The sequence below is a fragment of the Scylla paramamosain genome, chromosome 10 (assembly GCF_035594125.1).
Source record: "Scylla paramamosain isolate STU-SP2022 chromosome 10, ASM3559412v1, whole genome shotgun sequence".
Classification (NCBI taxonomy): domain Eukaryota; kingdom Metazoa; phylum Arthropoda; class Malacostraca; order Decapoda; family Portunidae; genus Scylla; species Scylla paramamosain.
In genome coordinates, this window is record NC_087160.1 from 5,985,001 (window position 1) to 6,005,254 (window position 20,254).

A 20,254-nucleotide genomic window follows, 5' to 3' on the forward strand; every position below is an offset into this window, starting at 1 on the left:
CCTCTGCACCGACATGTGACTCATTGATGCCAGAACTTTTTATCTTAGGCTGGTCATGAAATTCCTCAAGCATAGTGGCTATACTGATGTCCAATCCTTGTGTTCTGTGTTGTCCTTTTCCTTTCTCTCTTGATAAATGTATGGTCTTTTTGCATGACTGTCTCTTAACTATTATTTTCATGGAGCATTTTATCCTTTAATCTTGAAAGTCAGCTTGGATTTTGTGTGCAGAACAGTGTAATTGGTGAGATTAATATATTACTTATAAGTTATTTGATTTATTTGTTATAAAAGATATTATGTTTATATATTTTTAACAATGCTTTTTAATAACCTAGTTCGATGTGGTACTTGCATGCTGCCTGGCTGTGTGTGGCCATGGATGGTAGGCCTGACTGAAGTGGCCACATTAACTCTGCTCTGTGCATTAGTCAAATAACTTGCAGGAAACTACATAAACAATACAAATCTGATATAGTTCAGACCTAACTGAAAAAATGAAATAGTTCCTCACCTTGCATGGAACAGTGAACAGGAAAGACTGAAGACAGTGTTTTGTCCCCCGCCACTCAAGGAGGAAGAGGTATCAGTGTAATATGGTGTAACCTAACTTTGCCAAAATGGTGATGTCAGTTGAGTACCGCATCCCGCTCCCCCTCACCGTGGAGGAGTACCGGATCGCTCAGCTGTACATGCTGGCGGTGAGTGGCACCACCTGTGCTCGTATCCACAATGCTTCCTAGGTAGTGTGAGTTTAGTTCTTGGATGTGAAGGTAAGGTAGCCTTGATAAAGTCTCAAGTAGGAATGGACGTCTTAGACATTGGAAGGCAGCAGTAAGTATTATCAGAGTACCTGAGTGCCTCATGTCCTTGTAAGGATAGCAAGTATATATATATATATATATATATATATATATATATATATATATATATATATATATATATATATATATATATATATATATATATATATATATATATATATATATATATATATACTCGTATATATATATATATATATATATATATATATATATATATATATAGTACATACTCATATGTACTTTAAACTTTGAATGTAATGGTTAATGTCTGACAATACTTTTGTTATACCTCTTTGTCATCTGTATATTTGATTTACATGTGTCTTGTACTGACATGTATATTGTATATATCCTTTGATGATTGTTGAAATATATTTATACTCCATAAATGAATAGAAAATGTTTGGGGCACTGTGAAGTAATTGAAAAGCACTACAAGGGAAACCTTAGTGCATGATTGAGTTGCTTTCATGAAGCTCACTTGTAAGAAATGTTAAGATTAATGTACTGGAATAATTATTCCCAGGTGTTAGGGAGATGTGGGGTAACATATACATGTATACATACAGATGTATGTTGAAACCACTCACCAGTTAATTTTCAGTGGATGCTCACAATGCACCTTCTAATGTATATTTTTTACTGTAACTCATAAAATATAATGTAGTGTAAAGTTGCTGTAGTGTATTGTAGCCCTTGTGTGTTTATTGGATCTCATTATTGGCAGCACTAAATGTTATATATTTTTTATGATTTACATTCCATATTTGCATGTATTTTCAGATTAATTTCAGCATGTAATTCCCAAATCTTTTAAGTGTTAAAAAGTTTTATTAATTCTTGTCTCCTTGAGTTTTTCAGTGACAATCTTTGAGATTACTTTATCTTCATGTATGATTCATTGAACACATCCTCTTTCTTTCACAAGAAGTTAAGCTCATGCCATACTGTACTTCATGTTACTCTGGCACAGAAATATTGTCATTTGAAGACAGGAACATAACACTGTCACTGGGGCAGTGCTCCCACCTACTGATTGGCCCAAGTATTCTGGTCTTGTTTTTTAAATGTGCCACAAAATTACTTGGTTTCCTTCTAAAATCAGATGCTGGGTTATGCAGATACAAATAATTTGGTATGTAACAAGTAAGTAAGGGTTTTGATAGGAATTTAAAGTCAATTTACTCATGTTTTGAAATGAAATGGGGATGTATTGGCCATTTAGTGGTTGAGAGCATTGAACAGATGTGTCAGGTGTTCTCATGGCCACATGTTTTCAACTGACAAAATTATTATGTTAGAGTCAGTATAAATATACAAACTCCCAAGGCAGCTGTGTGGAGCCGGTGTTACTCACCATGAATTTCAATATGCTCTCTCTCTCTCTCTCTCTCTCTCTCTCTCTCTCTCTCTCTCTCTCTCTCTCTCTCTCTCTCTCTCTCTCTCTCTCTCTCTCTCTCTCTCTCTCTCTCTCTCTCTCTCTCTCTCTCTCTCTCTCCTCTCTCTCTCTCTCTCTCTCTCTCTCTCTCTCTCTCTCTCTCTCTCTCTCCAATTCAACAATCTTTATTATGGTATCCCTGCACTGTTTGCACTTTTTTTTTACTGCAGTCATACATAGGTGTGATCTTAGTGATACTGTATTATGTGTGTATTCCCTTGTCCATTATTGTTGTTAATGCCTCTTATGTATACCATTATTGTGTCATTACTTGGAACTTGAGGCAGGAAAAAATATTGAATTGCAAACATAATTACTTAAAACTGACTTAGAGGAGCTTGTCATGGATTTTCGTTCATCAGTTTTGTATGTAATGAAGAAGTAATACAAAGAATGAAATATTTAATGTACAGATCAATAAACACCTGCCTCGGTCTTGATGGCTGTTGTATGCAGGACAAGGGCATTACTACCCTTGCCAGCAACTCCCACTGCAATACAGACAGAGAATTGCTCACTTAAAGTAGATATGAAGACAGGACATGAGCCTGACTCAAATCCTGTGTACAACTAGGGTACTTGGAATGTATATCAAGAAAACATAGTGTACCATGCATTGTGATTTTCATATTGATTTTGTAGAGAATTATTAATTAGTGACTGCATTCACAGAACACAGACACCAACACTCTGTGTGTATGAAGATTTTAGATGTGTACTGTCTTGTGGGATTATCAAATGTCTAAATGGTCACTTTATGAAACCCTTGGTGTGATGCCATGTCACCTGTGATTTTCTTTCCATATAGCACATGAGGGACTAATATCATGTTGTAAGGCATGGGAAAAGTGTCTATATTGCTGATCTTGAGCCTTTGTGACTTGACTACCAACAGAAAAAGTCACGGCAAGAGAGTCATGGTGAAGGCAGTGGTGTGGAGATCCTGGTGAATGAGCCGTACACTGATGGTCCGGGTCCCGAGGGCAAGGGACAGTACACTCACAAGGTTTACCATGTAGGCAGCCACTTGCCAGGTGGGTGTGTGTGTTAGGAATTTTCTTTTGGAAAGAGAATGATTTTATTCTTTAGCATGATTTATAAGTGAAGAATCTGCATTTGCTAGATATAAGAAAATCTCCAAAATTTATCTTATATATATATATATATATATATATATATATATATATATATATATATATATATATATATATATATATATATATATATATATATATATATATATATATATATATAATAAAAAGTATATCAAATGGAAAAATTTGAAAATCTGTGTATGATTGCAATATCTCTTTTTATTTACCAAAGTTTTCAGGAAAATAATTTTCTTGCAGTGTGTGCTTTACTTGTATTAAGTCAAACTGATATCTTAATAAAATAACTCAGTTATTCCTTATTGAAAATATTTATTGTTGACACCTGAATGCTAATTAATTTTTCTTATTTATAAATTTGTTGTACTGTGATATTATAGAATACAGTAATTGGAGGTGCCATTGCTGGAACACTGAAAGCCATATTTATGAGTCTCAAAAAAAGATGACAATTATAGAGTCCCACCTTCTTTTTCTGTATCTGACTTCTTGTCTTCACTTCAGGCTGGTTAAAATCCCTCATCCCCAAGTCTGCCCTGTCTGTGGAGGAGGAGGCCTGGAATGCTTACCCATACACCAAGACACGCTTCACTTGTCCCTTTGTGGAGAAGTTCAGTATTGAGGTGGAGACATACTATTACAACGATGGTGGACAGCAGGAGAACGTCTTCAACCTGTCCAAGTCAGAGATGAAGCAGAGGGAGATTGGTGAGCAGTGAACCTATGAAATGTTATCAGTGACAGAGACTAATGTTATTTATTTATTGTAATGTAACTCAGATTCAAACTCAAATTCAGAACTTTCTTGATGTTGTCTTATGATAATTTTTCCAAATGAAAATTTCAGATTTGATTGATGTGGTGAAAGATCAACTGTATGGAGCAGATTATGTGGAGGAAGAAGATCCTCGCAAATATGTTTCTCAGAAAACTAATAGAGGTCCTCTTGGTGATAACTGGATAGAAGAATACTCAGAGATGTGTAATGTTAGTAGCTAAATTTCATTATGTTACATTAGTGCTTGGGTTTGAGATGGATATTCCACAAAAACTATAACCATTGTGTTATAATTATGTAAAATAAATATTGAAAATATTGATATACTGCAAGCATGAAATGAGAATTTTCCATATGCATGTGACAGCTCTTAATTTAATGTTAGGGCTCAGTAATATATACCGGATAAGCTGTTGAAGTAATGTATTTTAATTTCACTCCTCTATAGGGCAAGAATACTCCATTACCAAATGGACAAGCAATCATGTGTGCATACAAGCTGTGTAAGGTGGAGTTCCGGTATTGGGGAATGCAGACCAAGATAGAAAAGTTCATCCACGATATTGGTAATTAGAATTTTATCTCATTGTTGATAAACACTGCTCCTGTTGCCTGATGAAAGTGGTATATTCAGTACACTGAAATGTAAAGAACACCAGTTAAGAACATGCAGTTGTTCTTGATTCTTTCCATGTATATCTATGTATATATCTGTATCTTGATTCTTGAATGCACTACTTACTGTAGGGATCTCCATATTGGTGAATGAGGCATCATTATGGTGAGGCTGATAATGATTCCACTACTTATGATGATGATGATGATGATGCTAATTAATGGAATACCTAATTTAATACTTTCTTTTTAAAAAGTGTAGTATAATCACTTCTTCATATGTGATACCCATCATGGGGTGAACATGTTTTATCTCTAGTAATGTTGTCACTTTTGCTTTGTTTCAGCACTGAGGAAAACCATGCTGCGGGCACACAGACAGGCCTGGGCATGGATGGATGAGTGGTGGGGCCTCACCATTGAGGACATTCGTAATATTGAAAAAGAAACACAAAGCCTCCTGGCTAAGAAGTATGGCCAGGGAGGGGAGGAAGATGGTGCTCAGAACTCAGCCACAGCAGAGGTGTCCTCAGATATCCCTCACAGTCCCAGTGTTTCCTCGGACCGCACGCCAAACCTTGAACAGCTGAGCAAGTGTAGTTCGTTTAGGACTAGTAATGATCTAGGTGATCATTCTCAGGTTATTTGTGAAGGTGATGTAGTTGGCAACAATGGTGTAAATAGTAACAACAATAATAATAATAATAATGAGAGTGAAGAAAACCTCTCAGGACTGGGCTCAAGTCCCAAACTAAAGAGACGAGAACTGAATGTGAGTCTGGACAGTGTTTTAGTCGATGACACGCGGAAGAGAGGCTCTTGGTCACGAAGTGGATCACGAAACACATTGAACTCCCAGAATCAAGGTATTTGTGCTGTGCATTTGTTAGATTTTGTGCTTGTAATTAGGTATGCTAAAAGCTTTGCCGAAAATGAATGTTTAGTGAGAAGGCTTTGTGTGAATTTATTGTGGCACCGCAGTAGTATCTTTAAGAACCATTTTGTTATCTTTGCTAATACTAGAGCCCTCAGGGTTGAATGGAGGTTGTTTAGAGCCAAAAACAGAGGATGTATGGAATGCATGCCTTCATGTGAAAGTTATCCTGAATACAAACATGAAAATTTCTGAAATAGAAATAATACATAGTTATTATTCTCTAGAAAATATTAACCACATGTGATACTAAATGTTCTTATTTTGCTGAAATATGTATGTCACTACCAGTTTTATCCTAAAGCAACTGGGCAAGAAAATTCCACACTTGAAATTTGATACAAAGACAACTTATGCAGAAGGATTAGGTGTTGAGAATAAAAGAGTAAAGGATAGTATTGTTGGCAGCAGGATTAGTGCTGGCAACAAAAGACTGGATTCAGCTTGGTTTAGAAATTTAGTATTCTAGTAGTAATTCTTCTAGTATTCTAGTGTATAATGTTTTTATTCATTCCTTCTACTTTGACATTTCCTTCATGACCAATAATCCACCCTCTCTGCTAGGACCAGCCTTCCTTACTCTCTCTGCTTGTTGATCTTGTGATTTTAAATGAATTTCAGTTTGATATTGACTGCCAAAGTGTATCACACTATTTCATTTCATATTCCATATGTTTAATCCCTATAGTCACTCTACTAAACTATTCATATGTCAGGAATTTGAAAATGAATGCATGTAAATTAAACCTTTCACACTTATTATCATAAAATTCCAGTTATTGAGGTTATATGGAGAGGGGAGAAGGGCTTAATACCTTAAAATCCCAAGTGTGTGAATGGTCTGTTTACTTATATGCCAGACTGCTATCTCCTGTGAAGGTGGAGGATAGTTGTTCAAAACAAGATAGCCACTTAGGTTTCCAAATAAACCAAGGTGTTTATAAGTTTGTGAAATCTTGTAATAAGCAGATATTAGGAATATAGAAATGGGAAGAGTCTTTTAAACTATGGCATAAAAATGTGAAGATATATGCATGCAAGCAGTGGTGTTGGTCACAGAAAGCATTGGGTCAAAGTGATGGAATGTACCGAGGGTTTTGGGCAGCTTGGGCTGGTGGCATGAGGGTGATTTGCCTGTTGCATCAACATCACAAGAGCACTGATTCTGGTGGTTTGCTTAAAATATGAAAGACTTTCATGTTAATGACCTAAAGCTGAGGGTGGGCAGCTGGCATAGAGCAAACTGTTGGTCACAAAAGGGAGCTGTAGCTTTTTGTGGTGGTGGTGGTGGTGGTGACCAGTAGAGGTGCATTTTGGCTGAAGGTTGACATTGTTATGAGTTGATTTAGACCATTTATTGCATACTTGGAAGCTTAAATTGGTTATGCATTCTGATACTTCTAGAAAGTGTTTTATGTAAAGACAAATAATGTACTTTACATTATTTTACTCATCTTGTAACACACAACATCCAGAACCCTCTATTCTTTGTTTTCATAATTCATTCCCCATAATTCAAGTCAAACTGTAGGAAGTTCTGTGATATCAAGTTCTTCTTCCTATTCTAAGTGTCTTGTCTTCTATTGAAAACAGGTGATGAAAAGACACTTCTATCACTGGCAGTTTTTTAATTAGAAAATGTTTCTTCTAACAGCCAGCTGGAGAATGGAGAGTATCAGAAGAGACTCAGATTCATCAGGAAGTGAGGATGAGTTCTTTGACTGTCAAGGTTAGTTCATCACTGTATGTTCTTAACTGGCTGTAGGAAAACTCATGTTGTCTTTTTCTTTGCTGTCAAGATTGTGAGAAAATAAACAAAACACTATATACTGAAATTTAACATCTACACTGACATGAGTTATAGTCTTTTAATTTTAAATGTTGACATTTAGGAAGGACTTTTAATTACTTATAAATGATCACATTTAGGAAGCAAATATATTTTATATTTACATTTTTATCCACAAATAGTGATGGGAACCCATGGGCATGTCACTGAGTTGCTTCTTGGAGTCTGTCAGAAATGCTGTTGAGTGACTGTTAGCTGGCACTGAACATCATTTCAGTATTACCACAATTGTGTAACAGTCCTGTGTGGAGGGTGTGTTGACTTTGTGTATACCTGATGTGTTTCGTCTTGACTGTCTGGGCATCACCCAAGTCTGCTGTGGTAATTGTGAATGGGACATATCCATTTGATCCCATTTTATGGTAGACGTGAATGAACATTTTTGTGGTTTGAAGCAGTAGTTGTTACAACAGTTAAATCTTGGGCTGATGATAATGGACTACTGATGTCCAACTGACCAGCAAGCAAAGGCTGTTTTGTGAACTAATCTTTGCTTAGCTTTGTACTGTTGGCTGTCTTGGCCACAACCATAGCATTGTTTGACTGCATTCCTTGAAGTGGTCAGCTCTTGCCTGTGGTTTTCTGTCACATAAACTAGGATATTGCTTTGATAAATATGATAGTAACAGGTGTTAGTGTTCAGTTTGTTGAGATACTGTATTTTGTTGTGTATACAGCTCTCAACACTGTTCAGTTCAGTTCAGTTCATTAGGGTTGTGAACATCAGCATCAAGACTCTTTCCACGGTTGGTGTTGTTGCATCATTTTTTTATCTGTTGTTTGCCATACATATGCTTATTTGTGGCACAAACACACATATTTGAGAAGTGTGTGTAAGTGTGGATTTGGGTGTATGTTGTATGTATGTTGGATGTGTATTTACCTACTTATGTCATACAGGAAAAGAGCTATGCACATTCTTGTCTCCATATCTACTTTAATCCAACTTTTCTTCTAAGCCATGAGTACCTCTTGCATGGACTACTTTCTCATCCAGATTACTCCAGGCTTCTGTACTATTGTGGGAAAAGCTGTGCTTCTTGATGTCTCTCCTACGAATGATCTTCCCTTGTGTCCATTACATTCTACACAGTTCCTCTGTATCTTGCTGTTCCACTCCCTTCATTACTCTGAACACTGCAATGAAGTTTCCTTTCTTCCTTTTCTTATTTTATATTCTTGGTGATTTTCACCTTCCTAAATAGTTTTACATTATTTACAAACAAACTCATACAATGAGTTACCCTCCACCATATCCACCCAGGATTGGTGCTTTCCTCACTTCCTGTTCCTCCATGGTATTTCTTCATTTCTTGCTCAGTTACCTCTATTTCTATCAACACTTTTTCTCTTCATACATCATTAGGAATCACAAACTCATTATCATCACTACAATGTTATTGTTTTCTTCTAACAACATTTGTAAACACTTATATGTTTGTTATCACTTTCTCACGGTCATCCTTGCTCCAAGCATTGTGCTTTGGTAGCGCATATACCTCTATATAATTTCTTTTCTAGCCCTCTTTCTCATGATTTTTATCTATAGTATTTCTGCCAGATCTCTTCCATATTCAACTCCATCTACCATTATATTTTTCTCACCAAGAACATCTCTTCTTTTTTTTTCTCTGTTCTGTTTCTCTCATATGTCATATTTATCTTCTTCCTTACTTATTGTCTCCACATTGTCGCAGTTTTGTCACAGCTAAGCTCACAATGTCAAACTGCTTTTTTTATAATACATTCATTTAATTATCACTGGTATGGTACCATTCACTTGTGTATACATTATCCTCCAATATTCAGCTCCCTCCTTTAGTTCCTCTGTTTTCTTCCATATGTTCTTAGATTTCATGTCCAAAACCTTCCAATAAAAGCCTTCTCTGCCTCTGTTCTCAACTTTTTTTGTGGGGGGGAGTTTTTTTTTTTTCTTTTAGTTAATCCAGTTTAGTTCCTTGTTTGTCTAGGTCCTTCCTCATCCAAATGTGTTCTCTTCCATTCTGGGTGGCTTCCATGAACCTGTTGGCATTTCTTTGACATCACATTGGGAGCTAAACTACTCTAGTCAGTCTTATTCTATTCTCTGTATATTTACTTATTCTGTGGACTTCCTTTATTTAATTTGCTGAATTTCTGGATCACTGTTTTGTCTCTCTTCTCCTTCCTTTATTGCCTTGTTTAAAATTTTATCTTCTTTGATTCTAAAGATTGCTGCACACTTTTCTTGTATACCATGTGTCTTACTAATGTTTCTTTGTCCTTAATTACTTTGATGACTGTCTATCAGTTCAGACTCTTGGATATGTTCCTCTAGAATTTTTCCTAAAGCCATTTTCTATTCTATCTGTTCCTTTTTCCATTCTTTTTTGTTTTCTTGGTTTATTCCTGTTTCCTGGAAGCCACCTTGTTTTGCAAAATCCTCACACTTGTGCACTAGTTGTGTATTGCCCTTCCATAATTTTCCACTAACTTCTTTTACTTCTCTGTCTTCCCTCTTTGGCATTTTACTTTTTTTTCCTGTGGGACTTCTTGTTTACAAATGTATTGACTGCTTCTTCCATAATAATAACATGTTTCCACATGAGCTCTTCTGTTGGTCAGTGTTTTTCTTTAAATCCACTGAATGAACTACTCTGTGTCCCTATACTCTCAGCCATACTGGGTCAAGGTTTCTTACTGTCCAGTTGTTACCTTCCTCCATGCTTCTGGAGATGGGACAGCTGGGATAACATGCTCCCACACAATTTTTGTGTACATTGTAGGTCCTGGCCTCCACCTTGTGTGTGTTTATCAGCTGAGCTGGTGTAAATATGTCTATTTGTTATGGCAGTGGTGTGTGTGTGTGTGTGTGTGTGTGTGTGTGTGTGTGTGTGTGTGTGTGTGTGTGTGTGTGTGTGTGTGTGTGTGTGTGTGTGTGTGTGTATTTACCTAGTTGTAATTTACAGGGCCTGAGCTATGTTCATGTGGTCCCATCTCCATATCTACACTTATCTAGTTTTCCATAAAGTTGTGCACACTTGTTGCCAATATTACATACTCACTTAACTTGTTCCATGCTTCTATATTTCTCTGTAGGAAATGTGTGTGTGTGTGTGTGTGTGTGTGTGTGTGTGTGTGTGTGTGTGTGTGTGTGTGTGTGTATTTACCTAATTGTATTTATCTAGTTGTATTGTATAGGGCATGAGCCAAAGCTCATATTGTTCTGTATCCATAATCATATTTATCCAGTTTCTCTTTAAACATGTGTACACTGTTTACCACAACCACCTGTTCCTTCAAATAATTCTAGATTTCAATAGTTATATATGGAAAGCTGCATTTCTTGATGTTGCTTGAACATCCACACTTCTTTATTTTCTTCCCATGCCCCCTTGCCTGTCTCTCTCCCTCCTCCATCTGTGTTACCAAGTCATTTCTGTCTATTCTTTCTAGTATTGTTTACAAATTTGTACATTGTTATCAGGTCTTCTCTCTCTCTTCTCTCTTGCAGTGTTGGTAATTCCATCTCTTCAAATCTTTCTTTATAGATTAAGTCTTTCAATTCTGGTACCATCTTTGTCACTATCCTCTGTATTCTTTCCAGTTTCTGTGCATCTTTGCTATGTAGAGCCCAAACTACTGCTGCATATTCCAATTTAGGTTGTATTATGTTTGTTATAATTTTTTTCATCCTTTCTTTATTTAAATATTTAAACACCACCTTAATGTTTGTTAAAAAGCTGTATGTAGAGCTGAATATCCCATTTACGTGTCTTTCAGGTGATAGTGTGTCCTGAATTATTACTCCCAAATCTTTTTCTTCATTACTCTTTATTATTATTTTTCTTCCCATTTTGTAATTCCATAAAGGTCTCTTTTTACTTTTTCCTATTTCCAACATGTGACATTTTCTGTCACTGAATTCTAGTTTCCACCTTTGGCTCCATGCATGTATCTTGTCAATATCCTTTTGTAACTCCTTGCAGTCATTTTCATTCTTCATTATTTTAATAATTTTTGCATCATCAGTAGATTTATATAACTATTTAGATCCTCTGTCATATCATTTACATATATTTGAAACATAATATAGATGCCAACACAGATCCTTGCAGTACCCCACTTGTCACTCTGCACCACCGTGAATTAGTGTCTCTGATTACTGTTCTCATTTCTCTCCCTTGTAAATGATCATCCATCCATCTTAATGTTGCTCCCTTTAGTCTTTCTCCATTCTCTAGCTTCCACATAAGGCTTTTGTGGGGAACTTTATCAAATGCTTTTTTGAGATCCAAGTATACCGCATCAACCCATCCATGCTTCTTTTACATTCCATCTATTTATTACTCTCGTATAAAAGCTCAATAGATATGTGACGCAGGATCTCCCTTTCCTGAATCCAAATTGCTTTTCTGTAATTATCTTTTCATCTTCTAGATGTTCCATCCATCTGTCTTGAATTACTATTTCACAAAGCTTGCGTATAATACCTGTTAGTGAAACTGGTCTGTAATTTAATAGTTCCATTTTATTTCCCCCTTTGTATATTGGGGCTGTGTTAGTTTTTTTTTTCCATTCCCTTGGTACTTTTCCTTCTTTCACTGAGCTGTTGATTATATCCCATATGGGTTCCTCCATTTGTTCTCTGCCTTCTTTTAATATCCATCCATTTACTTGATCTGGTCCCATAGCTTTTCTAACATCCGGCTCTTCCAGCAGTTTCTTGATTTCTTGTCTCTTTACTTGTATCTCCTGTATTCCCTCATTTTGTGATACCACCTTTGGTGCCAAAAATTTGGTTTCCTTTGTAAACAGATTGAAAACTCTCATTCATTAGTTCATTAATTTTTCTCAGTAATTTCATAAATTCTTCCTTCCCCTTTTTAACATGTTTATGCCATACTTATGTTTCATTTTCCCATTTATGTATCTGAGGAAGAGTTTGGGTTCTTCCTTGCATTTTCTTACTATGTCATTTTCAAATTTTTTCCTTCTTCTCTTCTTATTATACTATATTCATTCCTTGCCTTTCTCTATTCTGTAGTATTTCTGTTCAGTTGTCTCATCATTTTCTTCCATGCTCTCTCCTTTTCCTTTTTTTGCTTCTTCACACCTGGCACTATACCATTCATGTTTCACTTGATAACTTGGTAGAAACTGTTGCACCCCTTCTCTATACTTGCTCAAAAATATATCATATTTTTCTTGCCGAACTTTACCTTCAAATAGCTCTTTCCAGTTAATTTTTTCATAAAATTTATAAAGCTCTGCAAAGTTTGTCTTAGGTGTGTGTGTGTGTGTGTGATTCAACTACAGTCATCTGCTGGTCACCCAGCCAGCCATTCCGCTACGGAAAGAGCTCAGAGCTCATAGTGACCGATCTTTGAGTAGGACTGAGACCACTGACACACCACACAAGGACAGCAAGGTCACAACCCCATCCCATACCTTCTTGCTGCTAGGTGAACAGGGGCTATACATTAAAAGGCTCACGTGTGTGTGTGTGTGTGTGTGTGTGTGTGTGTGTGTGTGTGTGTGTGTGTGTTTACCTAGTTGTATTTATCTAGTTGTAATTTACAGGGCCTGAGCTATGCTCATGTGGTTCTGTCTCCATATCTGCACTTGTTCAGTTTTCCTTAAAGCTGTGCACACTCATTGCCTAAATTACATCTTCACGTAGCTTGTTCCAAACTTCTATATTTCTCTGTGGGAAACTGTATTTCTTTATGTTGCTCAAGCATCTTCCTTTTTCTTAGTTTTTTGTTGTGCCCTTGTCTGTATCTGGTATTTCCTACTTCTCTTAGCAGCAGTTTCTCATTATCTATTTCTTCCACTCTATTCCACAATTTATAAATCAGTATTAAATTTCCTCTTTCTCTTCTTTGTTCCAATGTTGGCAGATTCATTTCCTTTAACCTGTCTTCATATGTTAATTTTTCCAGTTCTAGAACCATCTTCATTGCCATCCTTTGTATCCTTTCTATTTTTTTTGTATGTTTCTTCTTGTGGGGAGACCACACTGATTCATCATATTCCAGCTTTAGTCTAATCATAGTGGTAATTATCTTTTTCATAATATCTTTGTCCATGTAGTGGAATGTGTTCCAATATTTATTACCATTCTATTTGTATCTCTGAATATCCTTTCTACATGCTTCTCCAACTATTGACTATCCTGTATTATCACTCCTGGATCTTTTTCTTTTTGTGGTTTTATTATTTCTTCATTTCCCATCTTATATGTCCATTTTGGTCTCTTTTCACTTCACACGTGTGTGTGTGTGTGTGTGTGTGTGTGTGTGTGTGTGTGTGTGTGTGTGTGTGTGTTTGGACACATTTTGTGTGCATACCAATCTGTCTGCCCATTTATGTGAACGTAATGTCATGTCTGTTCATTCATTATAATCATTATTAATAGGTATATATTTTTGTATTCTTAGAGTGCAATACCAATAATGCAGTCAATCCAGTGTTGTGTTTATTTACATATACATATTGGGAATTTTAGTTTTTCAAGTCTGCCTGCACAATACAATTTACTTCCTCTAGCAGGCAGTGCACTCCACACTGATAGCCATTCATGTACAGGACTTCTCTGTCTTGATTCTCTATTAATTTGTTTGTGTCTTTATTTATACACCCATGAATGATATTATTCTTCCTGAAGTCACAGTCCAGATTGTTTTTAGCTTACATTGTTTATACATATGTAAGTGTTGTATGTGTTCCTGAGTGAAAAAGATAAATTCTATTTGTGCTGAGTCACAAGTTATTCCACATAAAACAACAGTAGTATTCAGTTATCTTTCTGCCATTAAAAAGAATTATCTAGAACTCATCACAGACTCAGCTTATATTGTTTGCTCATGTAACATTCCATGGTTGCTGTGTGGATACTTATTTTTTTTCCATTTCTCTAAGTTCTTTAATGTTATAAGAATGAGTTGATATTAAGGAAACTTTGTTGGGAACAAAGAATGAAGAATCTTAGCAAATAAAAAAAAATTATTTTATGGGGAACAAAGAAAATATGAATGAATGGCATGAGAAGGCAGCTTTCAGTGTGTGTGCCCAGGCTCAAACACTACTTGGATGCAAGCTGTTTTTGAAGATAGTAACAAGTTTTATAACCTACATCTATAACCTGCTTAATGAGGAAATATTTTTATAGAGCGATATCATGTTCAGTATTGATCAAATAATTGCTTATAATAACAGTGTCATGTAAAAAGTGGTAGAAACATTTTGGAGCTGTTCTTTCATGTATTGTCTTGTATTCTTTCTTTATTTCTTTCTTATTATTTTTGTTTGTTAAACTGAATTTTGACAAATGTATTTGAGTCCTATAATCTTTGCTGAGTCTAATGGTGTCCACCAAAATGGCTCATCTTTTGTAAGAGGAGAACTGGGTAAAATAGTGTAGAAATATATATTACCAGAGCATGTATGAGTGACAGCTTAAGTTCATGAGAGCACTTTAGATGCTTGTCTCAGCGGTTTTCCTAAATACAGTATTTTGATACTTTCAAAGATATTTCTCTTAAAATTTAGGAATAGTCCTCTTAGAGAGACTAAATGCATGAAACATGAAGGCTTTACATAAGTACTGTATGTAATAGCTTAAATTGAATACCCAGTACCATGCAAAATTTTAATTCTCTGCATATTTTAAATATGACTAATCATAAACAACATTTTGTTGGCATTTTTTTTCCTAATACAACTGTGATATAGATTTCTGTTCTCAGGATTTGCTGTGTCATAATTATCTCTCAGCTGTCCTCTTATAAGGTGCTAGGCTCTCACCTTATGGAACCTTATCACAGCCATTACTATAATGGGAGTTGTTTGGGACAGGCATCAGATAAAGATAAATAGACTAATAGTTTTCAAGAATCTATGTTGGTAGAACAATCAAGGGAGATGAAGGGTGACTCAGGTTCACAGCTTTTATAGCCTTACTGAATATTTTAAATGCAAAATTTATTTCACAAGTCTTAGTGAAAATGTTACACATTTAGTTGCAGTTGAAATTTGTATCACTCATATAAGTAAACACTGTGCGAGAGGTAGGTGTGTATATTCATAAATATGTAGTTGGTCATGAGCTTATTCTGGCTCACTGTCCAATCCCGCTGTATCTCAGCACGCATGTCTCTATAAACATCATGCACTGATGTGACTACCCTCTTCCTCCCTCTGCATGTGTGAATGTGTAAGACTTTTGTATGCCAGAACAGAATTAAGTTTAATCAGAGTGCTTCTAGGGATCTTTATGCAGCAATGTTGCATAAAATGCACTGTACTAGAAAAATGGTCGGTGTGATTCTGTTGCTGCTCATAGAAAATGAATAGTTTTTGAGCAGAAGGCAACAACCTGAAAGGAAATCACAGTGCCAGCTGCACTCTGCCTCCTTGCTCCTCTTGATGAATAAACTTGTATTAGAGATGAAATTAAAAAAATTTCACTGGTCTTTATATTTTGTCTTGATTGATGCTTATTTTAAAAGTTCCCATTGTTATAAAAAAAGCGAAGTGTACAGACAAACAAGCAGACAAAATATTCGTAGAAGTACAGATGACTGAATGGGTTGCTGAAAGATACTTTGCAAATTCATTTACTAATTAAAGGAACTTTCTGCAGTGTACATCATAGTAGTCTCATTATGACTGAATAAGTTAATCAAGGGCTATGGCAGAAGAATTTTTAAGGCCAGTGGCATTCTTAACTTCATTTATTATATATAGAAGTTGTATTCTTTCAACATTTTTGTGAAAGAGGGAATAATTATCGTTCCAAAGACTGGAGGTAGAGGAGGGGATGGAAGGATGGTTAGGACAGGCAGAGGGTTGTCACCAATATGGAACACCATATGATTGCATCACAAAAGAATATGAGGCTTAGTTTGATGAATAAGAATTTTGACAATATTGACATTCACATTACTGATCTTGTTTTAGCTCTCCAGAGGGAATGATGATGTGGAAGCATGGCAGTGTTCATAATTGAAGAATGGCCATGTTGTATGTCGGTTGGTTCTGAAACTCACTGTCACACATTTAATGATTTGGGATCATGACAGCTTTTACGAATTAATAGCTACTAGAGTTATCAATTACATGCTGTTGTACCCTCAAATTAGTTCAGGAGTCTTGTACATAATATGGTAGTTTCTATGGTGATATTATCCATTTGCTTAGACTAAGGACTTAGTATCTTTGACAGAGATCTATCATTTCATCCTTGCCCATTTTGCTGAAATATTTCTTAACTTATTATAAGGACAAAAAAATTATCAGACTACTTACTTATAATAACTTTCTACTTCTTTAAAAGTAAAGTTGAAGATAGCTAATATTGACAGAAGTGAGAAGGTATCTTTTTAAAAAAAAATATTAGAGACCTCTAGTTGAAACATCTCATAGAAGTTTTTGAGGTTCAGAGGTTGTTCTAATGTCACAGCTTTGTGACTAACCCAAATCGCTGGCAAGTTTTAAGAAGGAGAGCCAATGTTGTGTGGCTTGAGACTTCTTAGTTAATCTTTTCATTATCATTGGGTGTCCTGTAAATCCTTTCTCATACTGTGTAGTGAAATGGCAGACTGGTTAATGTTAGATAAAGAGACCATTTGTGAATTCTTTGGCAATAGTGTCATAAAAATGTAGCAAATTAAAATTTCAGACAAATTTTATTTTACAAAGATCTAAAGGTTTAGACAAGGACACAATGGTGTGTGTGTGTGTGTGTGTGTGTGTGTGTGTGTGTGTGTGTGTAATGCACCATGATCCTGAGGATCACATGCTGGACTCATGACTGTTTTGTAATAAAGTTTAGAACTCATGTAGTCTAATTTACAGGTAAGGCTGAGACCTTTCATACATCACATATTCCATCTTCTTACTCAAAAGACAAGAGTATAATGCTTCCTTTGCAGTGAAAATCTTAAACAATCTTAGTGGAGCATGAGCCTCAGCCTGCCAAGTGTCAGGCAAGAATATTTTACCACTAAATTGGCAAGCAGTGTGTGTGTGTGTGTGTGTGTGTGTGTGTGTGTGTGTGTGTGTGTGTGTGTGTGTGTGTGTGTGTGTGTGTATACTCACATCTGCATCCTAATAATACCCTGTACCCAGCACATCCCTTACACAGTGTTTGTTAGCTGTGTGCACAAGACTCAGCACTTGTAGACACAAGGTTGTACATGTGTTTGGTGTCCTCATCACTATCGACACACACCTTGGGAGTTTTCTACTTGCTTCCCACTCTTTTTACCACACCACCTTGTCAAGTGTAGTCTGCATGCCACTTACACTGTCACCATCATCAGTGTTGCTGAATTTTGAAGTTGGCTGCAAATGATAAACAAGATCTCAGTGAATTTTTTCACTTACCTACTTAAAATTTTGAGACAAACTATTATGAATCTTTATTTTGCTGTTATTGATTAGGTGTAAGGATGTGTGTAGCATAAGCCTTCATTCTTCAGTGACATTGCTAGACTCCATTTCACAACAAATTTGAGTATATTGTTTTTCATAGACTTGGATGTATTCTCTAATTTTATTTGTTTCAGGAGAATATGTACAGATATCTTCAGTCATTCTCTAGAACAAATTTGCTCTTGATATTGAACCTTTGTATTTTTATTTACAATTCATAGCTTGTATAGGGAATTAGGCAAGGAAGTGGGCAGGAGGCTTGTCTCTTATGTTCTGAATATCATTGCATTGTTCAAAACCATAATATTATTATTATAGGCATTTATTTTCTTTATTTTGTTTCTAAACTATATACTCATGTGATTAATTACAGATTTCTTTAACAATTCTTTGACTTAGTTATAAATTTATCTAATTTGGCTTTTATCTTGTAGATCTGGTGAGTGTCTGATTAATACATTGTCAGGCTGATTCTAGAAATTTTCTTTGTATTTGAATATCAGATTCTAATAGATCATTTGAGTTCCTACATTATTAAACTGTGGATAATTATGTATTTAAACATCTATCAAGACTTGAGGATACATGCACATGCACTTGGGTTCATTTTTCATATGTATTATATTTCCATACATTACCAGGATGGTGAATGGATCTTAATTATCTTGGTGTCTTTCATGAAAATGCCCAATAAAATAAAGAAATTAGATGTGCATACTTAAATTTGTAACATTTACATAAACATCCACATATGGTACTTGTCCAAAAGTCTCATTATTCAGTTCCTTCTTACTTACTATAGACTAGCAGAAATTATTACCAAGTATGTTTGACTTTTAATCCATGAATTTATCCTTCACAAGGTCCTGTGACTCATATATCTGGCACTGGAATAACTTATCTTTTTCTCTATAGTCCCTGTTAAATGTTTTTCTTTATATGAATAATTCCATTCCCTATTTATTTACTTTTCCTAATCCTCAACCATTTGCAGCAACTACAAGTTACATTTTCTTATGTAGCTGAGAAATTTTATAATTTGGTTCAGAAAAGTACAAAACACACACACACACACACACACACACACACACACACACACACACACACACACACACACACACACACACACACACACACACACACACACACACACACACACACACACACACACACACACACACACACACACACACACACACACACACACACACACACTATAAATTACCTATTTAAAATGCATATGGGTCAGTTTTAGTTATTTAGTTTGTATGATCTTATAGATTTAGGAAATTATAGTGTAGCTTCAGTTATGTAGGTTTATTAATTTTCTATTTTATAATATTTAAATTATTTTCAAAGAATCAAAAAGCTTTCTAAAATATTATTGATTCATGTGCTTAAAATTCAGGTGTACTTCACAACAAAGATTGCATGTCAGAAGTATACCTGAGCTGTCAAATATTAAAATTTTTCTCCACTTATTTCAGTTCTACTTTAAACATAAACTTTGCTTGGACACAGGTTATCATAAACTAACCAAGGTGTTTCACACCATGTAGAGTAATGATCTAGACACACTTTAATGAAGCAGTTGGTGATGGCTCTAAGTTTTTACTGTTTTGCATGTTCCTGTGTCTCATTGGTTCATCTGTTTGTTTTGTGCAGGGTCAGCCATCCCCATAATCAAGGGTATGTACAGAGGTGCTCTGCTCAGGGCACCTCACTCTGCATGCTGTGCTCTTGGTGGTTTGTGTTCCAATGACTGGATGCTTTAGTCCTGCTTGGTCTCTTGTTTGATCCATTGATCTTTCATAATTTAGTACACCATTTGTTCCTCTTTCAGTTTGGTGATTTTATATCCTATTGTATAATTAAAATTTTGCTAATGCATAGTTTCCCTACCCTGAAAATAGTGTAGTAGACTAGTGTATCCCTTCCTAATAGCATAAGTTGTTACAAGGTAGACAATTGCAACTGCTGTCCTTTCTGTTCATCTTAATTGTTTTAGTATCACCCAGTCTGGTCCCCATCCTGCCTTACCACCAGATATTGTCATGTGTGTACTACCCATCATGTATTTTTTTATATTAGTTATACATAGTACACATAGTATAACTTAATAATTAATGTTTATCAAGATTTTTTGTATAAAGTAATGTGGAAATTCATGATGAAATATTTTCTGTTCCCATAATTTGAAGACTCAGAAACCAGAAAGACATTTACAGTATTAACAATAGATCTTACGGTTTCTTTGCGCATCTTGAGTGTTTGCCAACACATGG

The 20,254-nt window shown here is 35.5% G+C and overlaps 1 protein-coding gene across 12 annotated transcripts in view; it reads left to right on the forward strand.

The window, feature by feature from the left end:
- LOC135104171 (protein retinal degeneration B-like) overlaps window positions 1-20,254 on the forward strand; it is a 159,132-nt gene that overhangs the window by 88,853 nt on the left and 50,025 nt on the right. For 6 of the 12 annotated variants that reach the window (XM_064011259.1, XM_064011260.1, XM_064011268.1 and 3 more), the window contains 7 exons: window positions 3,158-3,296; window positions 3,879-4,082; window positions 4,222-4,361; window positions 4,601-4,718; window positions 5,115-5,633; window positions 7,356-7,430; window positions 19,635-19,658. In XM_064011259.1, the coding sequence (XP_063867329.1) occupies window positions 3,158-3,296; window positions 3,879-4,082; window positions 4,222-4,361; window positions 4,601-4,718; window positions 5,115-5,633; window positions 7,356-7,430; window positions 19,635-19,658 (1,219 nt within the window). Of the gene's footprint in view, window positions 1-338; window positions 702-3,157; window positions 3,297-3,878; window positions 4,083-4,221; window positions 4,362-4,600; window positions 4,719-5,114; window positions 5,634-7,355; window positions 7,431-19,634; window positions 19,659-20,254 lie in introns of all 12 variants that reach the window. The other 6 variants (XM_064011266.1, XM_064011265.1, XM_064011270.1 and 3 more) reach the window with 3 other exon arrangements.